The 13,750-nt window shown below is 44.9% G+C and overlaps 2 protein-coding genes and 2 long non-coding RNA genes across 7 annotated transcripts in view; 2 read left to right on the top strand and 2 right to left on the bottom strand.

Annotated features, from left to right (window-relative positions):
• ESD (esterase D) overlaps positions 1 to 3,789 on the top strand; it is a 32,256-nt gene extending 28,467 nt beyond the window's left edge. For both annotated transcript variants that reach the window (XM_089304127.1, XM_089304128.1), the window contains exon 10: positions 2,391 to 3,789. In XM_089304127.1, the coding sequence (XP_089160253.1) occupies positions 2,391 to 2,462 (72 nt within the window). In that variant the 3' untranslated portion in view covers positions 2,463 to 3,789. The remainder of the gene's footprint in view (positions 1 to 2,390) is intronic.
• Positions 1 to 6,904, bottom strand: part of LOC149124589 (uncharacterized) — a 64,196-nt gene extending 57,292 nt beyond the window's left edge. Inside the window, exon 1 of the long non-coding RNA XR_016213271.1 lies at positions 6,585 to 6,904. This is a non-coding gene — a long non-coding RNA (uncharacterized LOC149124589). The remainder of the gene's footprint in view (positions 1 to 6,584) is intronic.
• Positions 6,782 to 8,083, top strand: LOC149124588 (uncharacterized). The gene is made up of 2 exons (XR_016213272.1): positions 6,782 to 6,920; positions 7,047 to 8,083. It is a non-coding gene; the product is annotated as an uncharacterized LOC149124588 (long non-coding RNA).
• A 632-nt stretch (positions 8,084 to 8,715) lies between these two features.
• Positions 8,716 to 13,750, bottom strand: part of LRCH1 (leucine rich repeats and calponin homology domain containing 1) — a 212,435-nt gene continuing 207,400 nt past the window's right edge. For all 3 annotated transcript variants that reach the window (XR_016213262.1, XM_051832281.3, XM_051832282.3), the window contains one exon: positions 8,716 to 11,226. Coding sequence is in view for 2 of the 3 variants with exons in the window: in XM_051832281.3 (XP_051688241.1) it covers positions 11,116 to 11,226 (111 nt within the window). In the remaining variant the exon portion in view is untranslated. The remainder of the gene's footprint in view (positions 11,227 to 13,750) is intronic.

Here is a 13,750-nt window from a genome sequence, read left to right as displayed (position 1 = left end):
TAAACCACAGCTTTCTGAGTACTGTGAGGCCAACACAGCACATGTGCTGAGCTGGGAATCTATACCCTGCCTGTACCAAGTCTGATCTCTAGAAACAAAATATCTTCCTCCCAAAGAACACAGTTTAACTTTCTCATCCTTTAGCAGCCCTAGCAAGCCCAGGATAACAGCTCCCTTTGTCTTCAGAGCTGATGTAACAGTTTCTGTACTCTTGTGGCATTTGGCTTGAGTCTGGGACTCCAATCCATGGGGATAGTTTCTGATTTCATATGTGTCTGTCACGACGCGTCAGCCCTCGGCCCCCAACACTTACTGGGCAGTTCACTTTCTGATGTTAGCAGATGAGGAATAGAATTCTAGCACGTGCTCCTTGAGATAAGGGAGCAGTCAGCCAGTAAATAAAGGCACATTTCCATCTCATTGAGTTTATTAGCCAAGTTGAGATATGGCTAAAAAGGAAGCATGGAACTGGGAACTGGGTGAAGCAAGAGACATGCCTGTGTGTATTTAAACACTGCAATACAATTTTAATATTTAACACAAGCTGTTCAAATTGTATTTTGCAGGCAAATTGCCTTATTGGTCACTGCCAGTTAAAGGATTATTTTACAAAAAAAAAAAAAAATTATTCTTAGAATAAAGTCTACCCCCTTTTGAATCACTTCTGAAACTATTTCAAGTGAAAACACTGCCACCTAGTGTTTCAATCAGGAGAAGCACAATAGACCACACACGAGAAAGATTTTAAAATATGTACTGATACTGTTAACTGCTTTCCTTGAATGACAAATTTCTCCAAATATTAAATGATTTTTCCATGGTTACAAATTAAAAATTAAAGTTGATTCAAATCCTCTAAGTATTGCTTTCAGCTGAGGAATATTATTTTAAAGATTTTATTTATTTGAAAGGCAGAATTATAGAAAGAGGCAGAGGCAAAGAGAAAAGTCTTTCATCTGCTGGTTCACTCTCCAGTTGGCCACAACGGCCAGAGCTGCGCCGATCCCGAGCCAGGAGCCGGAAGCTTTTTCCAGGTCTCCCAGGTGGGTGCAGGGGCCCAAGGACTTGGGCCATCTTCTACTGCTTTTCCAGGTCATAGCAGAGAGCTGGATCAGAAGTGGAGCAGCCAGAACTCGAACAGGCATCCATATGGGATGTCAGTGTTGCAAGCAGCAGCTTTACCCACTATACCACAGCACCAGTCCCTCTGTTTCTTAGAATCCCTAGCATCCCATATGAGTACCGATTTCAGTCTCAGCTGTTCCACTTCCAATCCAACTACCTGCTAACACACCTGGGAAAGCATCAGAAGGTAGTCCAAATGCTTGGGCCCCCATACCCATGTGGGAAACCCAGATGAAGCTTCTGGCTACCGGCTTTAGTCTGGTCCAGCCCCGGCTGTTGTGGCCATTTGGGGAGTGAACCCTTTGTGACTCTACCTTTAAAACAAATAAAAATAAATCTTTCAGGAGCCAGTCCAGGCTGCTCCTATTGCAGTCCAGCTCTACCGCTATGGCCTGGGAAAGCAATACAAGATGGCCCAAGTCCTTGGGCCCCACCACCCACATGGGAGACCTGAAGAAGGCTCCTGGCTCTAGATCAGCCCAGCTCTGGCCATTGTGGCCATCTGGGGAGTGAACCAGTGGATGGAAGACCTCTTTCTCTACCTCTTTCTAATAAATAGAATAAATCTTCAAAAAAAAAAAAGTACATGGCTGTAAGGACAATATTTACATGCAACAGGAGCCCATCACACACATGGGACATGTTTTTGTAGGCATCTTCATTTTCTTGGCTCAAGTTGCCAACATCCTCCTCTCCCTCATAGGTGGAGAGAGCATATGTTTTTGAAAATCAAATTTCCCAGAATGCATAGCAAAGAACTCAATTTCTTAGTTATCTAGTGGGCACCTGACTCATGGCAAGCCATCTTCTGATTTTTTTACTTTATGATGATACAAAAGCAATATGCATTCAGCAGAGGCCATACTTGGAATTTAGATGTGATCTTTTCTTGAGCTAATGATATGCCGTACTATCTCTCATGATGCTGGACAGTGCCCCAGCACAGCTGCCAACCAGCTCTGATCTTCAAGGGGAATGCCTCTTCAGTGTCCCATGCTGCTGTGATGGTTGGGAGTTTAGGTGTATTAAATGCACCTTTGACTTAAAGTATTTACAATTTACAAAGGGTTTATTGGGATGGGATACCATGATAAGTCAAAGAGAATCTGTATGCAAATAAGGAGTGACAGACCATAAAACATTTCCTGCTTTAAATAGAATAATCCAGTCCATATCTTGCTGCACAGAACAGAGGGGCTATCTCAGATATTGGAATAATTTGATTTATAAGTATGGATTCTAAAATAGTCTTCCTTGTATTCCAGCTTTATCCAGTCATTCTGACCCGCTCCTGGGACACAACACTCAGACTACAGGATCTGTCACAGTTTGCCTAAGAAAGGAACCCCAGCACAATTCAGAGCCACTTGAGAAAGCAGCTCCCGCTGGGAAGCCCCCAGCTGGAGAAACCAAAGCCTTGTGCCTCACCCCAGGAGAAAGCCCAACCCTCCCTGCCCCATTACCCCCCAGAAGGGCCGATGACTCAGGTGGACTCAAAGCTGGTCAGAAGCACATCAGAAATGGGGCCCCTGTGTCAAGAATCCTAGGGAATACACATCAGGCCTTCCAAACAGTCTCACCCTCACCCACACCCATCCAACCAGCAGCCATTCCCATTGCTGTCCCCATTCCTGGGGCAGGGGAAGCGTGGGGGAAATGCCCAGTACTCCACCATCTCTAAACCTTTTAGCCTCCTCACAGTGAGTGTTGGACAGAGGCAGGCTCTGCATTCCCTTTGCAGAGGCCTTGCCTTTTGGAAGGGGATGGCACCTGTGCCCATTATGAGGGACCTCTTTCTGAGCAGGCATAGGAAAAGCCCACACTCATATCCTGCTACACAGAGTAGTGAGAGAGGGAGGTTAATAAGCAGAGTCTTTCCCAGGGTCACTGAGAGGATAAAATGAAATAACCCAAATAACGCCTTTGGCCATTTGCTCTTCTTTTCATTATTATTAGATAACTGGTGAGTGCCTGCTGGGCAGAAGATCAAGTGGCTGTAGTGTAATGGTGAGAGCATGGGTTCCAAGACAAACCACAGGAGTTCTGAATCCCAGCTGTGCTACACAGGATTCATAGACCCTTGAACAAGTTACCTCCCCTGTGAAATCGGGATTGAATAGATGTGACCTCATGAGGTTGCTATGAGACTTATACACCTTGCTACACGTCCACCTCCTGAGCTGGCCAGTTAGGTTGTAATCACTTTCATTCATTAGGGTTCTCCAGAGAAGCAGAATCAATAAGATAGGTAAATAGATGAATGATGATACAGATAGGTAGATAGATAATAGATATAGATTGTGGGTGATCCAGTACCTGGCGGGGAGTCTCCCTGCCCTGGCAGGAGGTTGAGAGGGCATGGCACACCACGCCTCCTGGGAAGGACCCCACAACCTGACTGCTGGCAGCTGGTGGGAGCCCCAGGCACTTTTCCCGACCCCTGCTCCGTGGTAAAGGGCCCTGTGATTGCCAATCAGGTAAACAGCTCCCGGGTGTGGCCCAGGCCCATTAGGACCACCTGAAAAGCTAGCCTAGCTACATGACCTTTAAGCTGATTTCGGTTCTATCCTGTAGAATCAGTGTGGCCCTGAATTAGTTACGCCCCTTCTGCTGCCTGTTAAAAGGTGTGCTTGGTCATTAATAAGAGGGACCTGTTCACCAAAACTGTCTCTGGAGCTTCTTGCTAAAGAACGCCATCACTCCACCATCCCGGCAGAGCGTGGGCCTCACAGGTTGAGCCCACACTAGATAGGTAGGCAGATATATAGGTGATATACAGATGATAAAGACATGAAAGATACAGATTACATAGACTCAATTGAGAAGGGATTTGGGTCCTGCATTGTGGAGCAGCAGGTTACGCCACTGCCTACGATGCTGGCATCCTGTATGAGCATGGTTCAAATCCCGGCTGCTCCACTTGCAATCCAGCTCCCTGCTAATATGCCTGGGAAAGCAGAAAATGATGGTCCAAGTCCTTGGGCCCCTGCCACTCATGAGGGCAACCCGGATGGAATTCCAGGCTCACATGATTATGAAGGCTGAGGAGTCACATGATCTGTTATCTGCAAGCAGGAGAACCAGAGAATCCAGTAGCATGGCTCGGGCCAGAGGGCCTCAGAGCCAGGGGAGCCAACAGTGTAACACCCTGTGCAAGGCCAAAGTCCTGCAAACTAAGAGCTCTGGAGGGCAGGAGAAAACCGTGTTCTGGTTCCAGGGGAGAATTTGCTTTTCTTCTGCCTCTTTGTTCCATCCAGGCCCTAAGTCAGTTAGATGGTGCCCACCCAACACTGGTGAGGGCAGATCTTACTCCATCCACCGATTCAGATGCTGATGTCTTTGTTTAAAAAAAAAAAAAATCACCCTTAGAGACAGGCCCAGACATATACCTTAGCAGCTATCCGGGCATTCCTTATTCCAACCAAGTTGACACCAACAATTAACCATCACATTGCTTGGTAAGCATTAGGTATTTATAACTATTTTTCCCCATCTTTTATGTCCATGGCTACCCTTGTTAAGATTTTGACAAGAAAAATGAATTATTGTAGGTCTTCTATGTTCTTTCCCCATTAAAATTATTTGTCCACTCTCACTGTAATTCTACCTGTCAAATAAAAAAAATTTGTCCAGTAAGAGTTTTATACAATAGGTTTACTAGGAAGTGAACATTCAAATATAGAGGCACAGAATCTTCCTCAGAAGCACCAAGGAGAGAGAAATAACCAGGAGGAGCTGAGGGAAGTCTCCCCAGAAAGGAGATGTTGGTAGATGTCGGCTGTCAGTCTTGAAGGTTGGGTAGCACCACACAAAGTCAAGAAGATGGGAGCAGACATCCCAAGCAGCTGTGGCTCAGGGAACAGATGCAGGACGTGACAAGGCATGTGACAGAAAGGAGACAGGAGCAACTGCCCGGGACGGTGTTAGCAGGGAGATGGCAGCAGAACGGAGAGTGTGTACGGCACACAAGTCCATTGTGCAGGTAACAGTGAGGCGCTGAACACGTTTCCAATAGGAGACTCGTGTTTCCAAAACACTGCTCCAGTTGCAGCAGGCAAAGAAAAAAGAGGGAGACAGGGTGGGCAGTTGGGCCAGCGGCCACTCCTCCCAGGGGGAGATGTGGGCTGGTACTAAGGTGGTAGGGTTGAAGAGGAGATGATTGGAATGAACAGTGTTTCAGAGGGATCTGCGGGGCTCCGAGACCAAAGGGAAGGGACAGGGACGCATCAGTGGCGCTCCTGCACCTGGGGAGCTGGCGACACCTTTGAGCTAGGAGATGCCTGAAAAGGAGGAACTGGGGAGAGCAGATAGAGATCAATTTGAAATATATTTGATGAACCTATACTCTGTCCAACCGAGAACATACCATTCTGTATCTGTGAGGGGAAGGGAGACCTGGAACTGTGAAGATGGCTAGACTTTTAGGTCACTGCTGCTGGCGGACATCAGACAGCTTCAGCATGCGTGCAGGAGTATGGGGCACTCCTTTTTTGAAACGGGGCATTGGGCATGGAAAGAGGACACTGTGAACAAGATGGGGAGAAGACCCTTGGAGATAAAACTAGCCCAGGAGCGAACTAGTCTGAGAGATACAGCAAAAGAGGGAAGTCAGTCTGCAAAGTTGTGTTATGCAAAAATAGCGTGGAAATAGCTCAAAGAGAATATTTCAAATGTTTTATAGCTCTCCAAAAAGCAGAATTCTGGCTCATCTTCCCCAATTTCTTCATACTAAAGTTTGTGATAAACATGTATCACCTCAGTAACAGGGAGAGAAACTCCCAAAGTAAACACTAAGATCAACATGGTAATACTCCATTATACTGGAAGAGAAGTGGCAAGGAAACCTGGGCTTTTCCGGTTTGTCTTCCTTTCTGCTCTTTTTGCTTTGGCCTTCATCTATCACAGCATCTAAACCAGCCTGGGTAGGCTCAGTTTATCAGGTTTTGTATCATCAATGTGCTGCTTTTTGTATCTCCAAACATCTGGGTTATTGTCCAGGATTTTTCATTTCTAGGAACTGAAGTTGGGTGTGGCATAGCTAAGCTCAAACTTGACATGCTCTTTCCTACCTGCTCTGACCTTGAGCCAACTATCTTAACAACACGTCTCCCGTTGGCCTTATTAGTTTGCATTCTGAATTAGAAGTGATGGAAGCCCAAGTAAAATTGACTTCATGCAAAAACTCACAGCCTCTTGGAAGTACTTACAGAAGGGCTGGTTACCCAAGGTTCCTCTCCTTTTGGGCCTAGGAATGCCAAACCAGGGATTTCTTTGCTGTTTGTGTCCCTACTTTTTCTTTCCCTGCATGTCCGTTTCACCTGCTAGATCTCTTCTAGCTTTTATGTTTGTCACCAGGAAATGAATTAAAGTCCTGGGTAGTTCAGTCCCTTTTGTGCCATTACAACAGAGTACTGCAGACCAGCTACTTCATAATAATAAAAGAGACATATCTGGCTCACCATTCTGGAGGCTGCCAAGTCCCGGATGGAGGGGCCCGGCTGGCGGGGGACTTCTTGTTGGGTCAGCCCACGGCGGAAAGCTTCACACGGGCAAGGGCGCTCACGCGCATGGGCCGCCGGGAAGGCACTGACCGCCTCCTTTTTAAGGGGCCGTCTCCCTTGCAACAAACCCGCTCTGTGGTAAGGAAACCGCTGCCATATGACGTTCATCATGGCCTGATCACCCCCTTCAAGGTCTCTGCTCCCAGCCCTGGTCAATCTTGAGTAAGACAGCTGCTCCTAAACCAATTAACAGCCAGGTGGACTACATCATGTGACGAGCACAGGAACCTCCCGGTGCGTGCGGCAGAGCTAATTCCTAGAAGCATGGGAGGGGAGGGGGCATTTCATAGGTGTAATGAGCTGACACAGGTTTTTTGAGCTGACACAGATGAAAGTGCAATTCTTCCGGCATCTTTTCAGGACCTACTGCAGGACAAGCACTGTTCTAGACGCTGGGCATCCGCAGAGGACTGAGCAAACGAGATCATTCAGACGGAACGCCTGACCCACAGTAGTCACACAACCAACACTGGCACGTGGGTGAACGTGGAAGTGAAGGCACTGGCTTGGAGGAGAGTCCTGTTTAACACCTGTCCATGCTCAAGAAGTTCCGGTTCCTAAGAGAACTGCTGTGTTATCAGTACTGAGACCCAGCCTACAATGGATCCTGGCTAGCTGACCTATGTGGAAGATGAGGGGTCATTGCTGCCAGATCTGACTCACCCAGGGAGACCTGGGAAGCACCCCAGTGCAGCTGTTGACTGGGGCGTGCATGGGCTCCGGGACAGTCCCCAGCTATGGCCAATTCCATGTGGTGCCACTGCTTGAATGGCCCTAATGCAGTCTTGCCCCTGCCAGGTTCCCCCACCACACACACACATAACGTGCTATCGCCTCTCCCATTGCCCTTACACACTCCCTGGTAGTCCCAGCCAACTGACGGTGGGAAGTGTGTGAACGCTGGATTTCTGCAATGTGCAGAGGGACAGACAGTTCAGATGCTGGGACTTAGCACAGGAGTTCATCTCAAATCAGAACATCACAGGCCACATACAGCTTTTCTGAACTGCACAGGTAGAGGTCTTAAATACCGACACTGGTGCTTGCAATGCCTGCTCAGGCTAGTGGACCCAGGTTTGTGACATGTTTGGTGGGGTGAGCAGACTGGCCTAGATCAAGCGAGGTGTCATTGAGGCAGCCACTTCCCTCTCTGGGTGTCAGATCCTGTGGTTTTACAGTGTGGGCTGAGCAATCTTAAGGCTCTGTGGAGATGGCTCTGGAGCCACGAACTAAGGGTCAGGTGGGGGTCCTGAACCTGCACCCCAACTCCACCCATTTGCTTTTGCTGTATGTTCTGTGATTCCAGTTTAGGAGAGAAAAGAAGGAATTATCCTGAGGTCTGTGGTGTGTGTGTATTTCCCACTGCCATATGGAGTCTTAAAAAAGTTGATGGAAAATACATATTATGAAAAAAAGAGTATGCATGGATTTCAGATTTTTGGCACCAAAATATACCTATTGATTGATTCCATTTTTCCCTGTACCTTTTGAAATGCTCTGGTAATATGTTTCAATACCTCCAGGGGATGCCTGAAACCATGAGTAGTACTATATATATATATATATATATACACACACACATATATATATGCTGTGTGTGTATATACTGTTTTTCCTAGGCATACATACTTACAATAAAATGTAACTTATAAATTAGGTACAGAAAAACAATAAAATAGAATAATGATAACATCATAATGTAGTTTTGTGAATGTGGCCCCTCTCTGTTGAACAAGACAAGACAGAAATTAGTAGTTTAGGGACCTCAGTTGACTGTGGTAACTGAAGCCTTGGGAAGTGAAATCACAGATAAGGGTGTACTGCTGTGTGTGTGTTTATACACAGACACATATATTCTTCTGATAGCTATATGTAAGTATGTATTTACTCTCCAGATATTGCACACACATGCACACACACACACACTAGATGACCTCCGCAATGTTTCAGCAATGAAATTCTATGATCTTTGTGTGTGTGTATGATCTAAGTCAATTTTGCATCACATGGGTAAAACAATCAAAGATGATTTGTACAAATTATAAGTTTTAATGGCTGTTAAATAGAAGGAAAGATATTTGCACTATATACATTCTGTCCACTTAGAGTACTGTCAGCCAGCCATGCACATTTTATTGCACATATAAACAGTGTACAAGGATCTTGAAGATGTCTTAGCCATACAAGAAGTGCATTTTAAAGAAAAAAAGCCCTTTTACAAAATACTGAAGCCATTTGTATTATACAGCCAACTTCAAAAAATACTGAAAATTAATATCAAAAGAAATATTTTAACTTTGAAAAAAATCTCTCAAAACAATGATTACAGAGTTTCATAGGTTGCCATATATACATGTAAAAAAATATTTCAGGACCCTGCGTTCTGAATGCCCATGAAGGTGCAGCAGTCTCAATTCCAACAGATAGAATGGACCTTTGAGTGTTGCTTCAATTGTATACGCTCTTTGTTCAAAAAAGTCTTTCCTCTTTACATCATCATGCTATTGACAAAACACATTTCTGCGAAGTACAGGAAAATATTAAAATATATTTGAAGTTAGGTTAAAGTGCACAGTACATTTGATAAGAAATCATTGCTAGCTGCCACTCCCAAGTCCCACGTGCAGAAACCCCTCCCCTGGCCCAGAGCGGGGAGCAGCCTTTGCGCTGGTTCCTGTTGGTCTGTGTCGAGTGCACACTGCCCTCTTCCTGGGCTCTTTCCTTTTCCATTCACCTGTACATCTGTCTTATAAACTGTGGCTTCTGTTGCCCCCAAACTTCTAATGGCTTTTCACAGAGGTGGAAGTGCAATGCGGTCAGCATTCACAGGATTCTGGAAGATGAACCACTGGGCTAGCCGGAGCTGCAGCGTGAGTGTGCGTGCATGGACCTGCCTGGCGTCGGGGGTTACATGAAGCCATCTGTGAATCAGGCCAACACGGATGGGTTCCTTTCTTTCGCTGATGCTTCTCTTAGTCCTGCTCCCTCCTTGGCCACCCAGACTCACAAACTCCACTTACTCAACCTTCTCTTAGCCTGCTGTGGCCATGGTTGTGCCTACAGCTGCCCCACTGCTCACAGACAACTCATCTCGGAGTTTCACAGCAGGGATCGCGAATCTCGCAGTATTTTACAAACTATTTTGAAAACCACCAACTGGATTACAATCAAATGAACACATCTACTTCTCAAGTGTCCCCTTTCTTTTAAAATTGGCAGTTACAAGAAGTGCTGGTCTTCTGGCCTACGTCCTATGTGCCGTAAGGAATTTTTGATCACTCAAAGCTTCCTTTGAAAAACTTTTTGGTTAAACAATAAACTTTGTATTCTCCCCATTTTCTTATGCCTTCCCTCATTATCTACCTTTGGTGCTAGACTCTTTCTAATGACCCATGTTACAGTGCAAAATTATACTTCAAGACACATATGCTAACACTTATTCTTTGTGTTAAAACGTGAATGTTTTGTGCATAGCAAAAGAAGTATGAATCCAAAAAAATAACTGTTCACATTTTATCTTCAAGTTTAATGTGTCTTTTTTTTTTCCCATCACAGCTATTTACAAATAACTTTGGGGTGCTCTCTTGATTTCAGTCAGTTTTATTATATCAGGGGACAAAAGGGCTGCTGGAATGTAGGAAACTGGATGGAATGCAGAAGTATAAATAAGAACAATGTTCCACAAACCAAAGTGGAAGTAATGCCTCCCCAGAGAACAGTTCTTTGTCACAGAAGCACCTGTTGTTTGCTTACTTTTTTTTTCTGAATCATATACACCAGAAAACGTGATTACCAAGACCTAGAACTACTGCACACCAAAGAGGATAGAAAATAACTCAATATTTATAATATTAAAATAAAGTGTTTAACCACAAAAAAGCAGTAATAAAATAGTTTCCTAATTTACAATTTGCATCCAAAGGATGAATAACAACTCACTAATAAATAATATTCATATAAATATTTTGTATGTCGAAAATAGTTTTTTAAAAGGCAATGGTCTCAAGAAACTTCTTGAAAAATTTGGTGGTGAGAAACCTGATTGTGCCCCCCCTCCCCCCGCTAAACACATCATGAGTTTGGTTGTAACGAAACAAACACGTCTTGCTACAAAACGGTTGTGCTTGGCGTTCTGGCAATGGCAGTCGGTGAGCGTGGAAGGGATACGGAGGTTGTAAAGGCATTGATGCGGCGCTCAGCTCTTCACCGGCTCTCCCACCGTGCTCGAGATAAAAGTACCTGTCAAGTCGTCGCGTCCAAGGTCAGCTCTGCCAAGCGGAAAATCCTCTGAAAACCTTTTCAACGCAACAGAGTTGGGGAGTGACAGGCAGTGAGTGGGAGAGAGGGTGGACTAGGTGCCGAGAAGAGAGTTCAGGATCCCTGATGGAGCACAGTCCGAGTGACCCCAAAGGAGAGAGAGGGGCTGGCTTCATGTGAATAGAGCCTTCGCGACAGTGACGTCTAGCAACGCCTGCACGGTCATGCCCACTTTGACCAGGCCTTTCTCTTCAAGGATGTGATGGGGGAGACATAATTTCTCCTAAAAGGAAGAAGAACAAAACATCAGTTGGCAGATGATCAGACTTGAATGGCCAAGCTCCGCTACATCATGGCTGGGAGTTAAGTCGAGCGCTGGCCTGTACCAGCGGCTTCACCTCTGTCTGTGCTCCTTGCCTTGCTTCTAACTCACTGTAAAGGCATTTCTGTGTTGGCACAGAAAAACGACGATTTTTTTGCAGATGAGACTTGTTCCTGGAAGGCTCCTGATCACCCTAAAATCTGCAAAGGATCTAAACATTTACGAAACCTCTACGTGAAATAACTGAGCTACACAGAGTCTGTAGGAAGACACACATCCATATAATAGCTTCTATTCTTATAAGGCAAAACTGCAGAGGGCATCTCTCATATTTTAAAGGATCTCAAGTGCTGTGTATACAGACCACATACTGTTACACTGACCACAGACCCTGGTCAGTTTGTCCTACTGCCTGTGATCTCTGGAAGGCAGGCATGTTGGTGAGTCGGCATTCTTTCTTCATGGCTTACACAGAGACTTACAAATAAATAATTTTAACCACAGCCTTCAACTGTCTCTCTTTTAAGGCTCTTTCATGAAACTGTCAGTCGCAAATGTGCTACTACTTTCTCATGTATCACATCTGCTCTTGGGATGTGCCCTGCACCTATTACTCAAGGAAAATAATCACCACTTTGTATATAATAATCACTTCTAGCATAATTACTTCTATTATACTCACTTCTATCATAATCCCTTCTTGTGTATAGAAGCTCGCATGCTCCCCAGAACAGTTTACTGAATAACATGACAAAATAGTACCACAACTTTGGCATCTGGCCCTGGTCTGATGTCACACATGGGAACCCAGGGTGTCCCCTCGGCTGGGAAGTGTCCATAACAAATATTCTCCCCAATCTACCTGGTGATAGAACATTCTCCACAGCCCAGTGGTTAACTGTGTCTTGTTTTTTTTTTTCTTTCATTTTTAATTGACAAACAAAAACAGTATGTATTTATGGTGTACACAATGGTGTTTTGCCAGAAATACACACTGTGGAATGGTCCAGTAACCTAATTAGCATATCCATTTCCTCACTTACTTAATTTGTGTGAGGGTGATGAGAACACTTCAAATCCACTTTATCAAGTCTCAAGTGTACATTATTAACTGTAGTCACCATAAACATCTTGAACATGGTTCTCCTGTCCAGCTGAATTTCTCCATGCCTTACCCATTGTCTAAATCTCCCTATTCTCTCACCCTACTCAGCTCCTGCTAATAGACTCTTTGCTTCTGGAGAATTCAACTTTTAGACTCATCATATGAGGGAGTTCATGCAGCGTTCGTCTTCCTGCACCCAGCTAATTTCACTTAATATAATGTCCTCTGGGTCCATCGATATTGCTGCAAACGACAGAATTTCCTTCTTCTTAAAAGCTACATCAGTGAACAGCACTGTTTTCATAAGAGGACCAGAGCGCTCTGCACATGGCTGCTTCTGTCGCCGCGACTCATGCCAGTGGAACCAGATCTTCCTGCTGCCCCAGTTCAGGACTCTCCACAAATCTTCACCCATACAGGCACTCTGTGCTTAAAAGGGTCTTCAAAGGATGCTGTGTGGCATTTGCAATAACTTGTCCCACTGTCTCAAAGCGCTGGTGAGTCCTACACTCTGACCATCCTCCCATCCTTCTTCCTGATTAGTCCTCCTCTATGATGAGTTCATAGCATTTCAGACGTGGACCCCAGGCGGGGGGAAATGGCCACATATCACCATAAGACAGCTAATTCTTACAATTTTAACCTTGATTTCACATAGCTGCTGTGTTCTGAATTAGAATGCTTTTGTCAATGGCAGATGAGACAGGCATGCAAGTTGATAATGCTTGCCAATTTAGCAGACACAGATCAGCGTGAGAGAGGAGGGGCTTCCGTCTGAGTTGGGATCCAGAGGCCAGATCAGGATGCGTGGTGGCACAGTGAGGGGATGCCTGCAGCCAGATGCCAGTGCCCACTCTTCCTGACACCATCTGCCCCCGCTCTCCCTGGCATTTCACTGCCAAGGCTGATGCCACAGAGCAGGGACTCAGCGTCCTCATTCTGATGGCTTCCCTGTCACTCAAGCTGACATCTGTCTTGGCAGGAAATGATAAATGACGGCTAGGCACAGTGAAGCTCCTGGTACACCAGACATTACCTGTGGAGAACAGGTCTTCCATTCACACCTATACTAAAGTCAATTCAAAATGAATCAAAGAGTTAACTGTCTGAACAAAAAATCTCTCCCAGCAAAACAGACGAATATTTAATATCTTCTCTAACAAATAAAAGGGAGAAGTTTTCCAAACTAAAAAAGCAATAGAAAAAAAATCACCAAGGAAAAGATCAAAATAATTGTCTAAAAATATCAAGTTTCCCTGTGTCAAAACTTCTCAAACTAATGAAAAGATAAATAAACTGTAAAAGGTATTTGCATCAAATTACAAATGGTTTTATCTGACATGTAAGCTCAATAAACCAGTAACAAAAACACAAAGAGTT

Source organism: Oryctolagus cuniculus, chromosome 9 (assembly GCF_051225735.1).
Source record: "Oryctolagus cuniculus isolate XC-2025 breed Fujian yellow rabbit chromosome 9, ASM5122573v1, whole genome shotgun sequence".
NCBI lineage: Eukaryota > Metazoa > Chordata > Mammalia > Lagomorpha > Leporidae > Oryctolagus > Oryctolagus cuniculus.
This window is presented reverse-complemented; position numbering and strand designations above follow the sequence as displayed.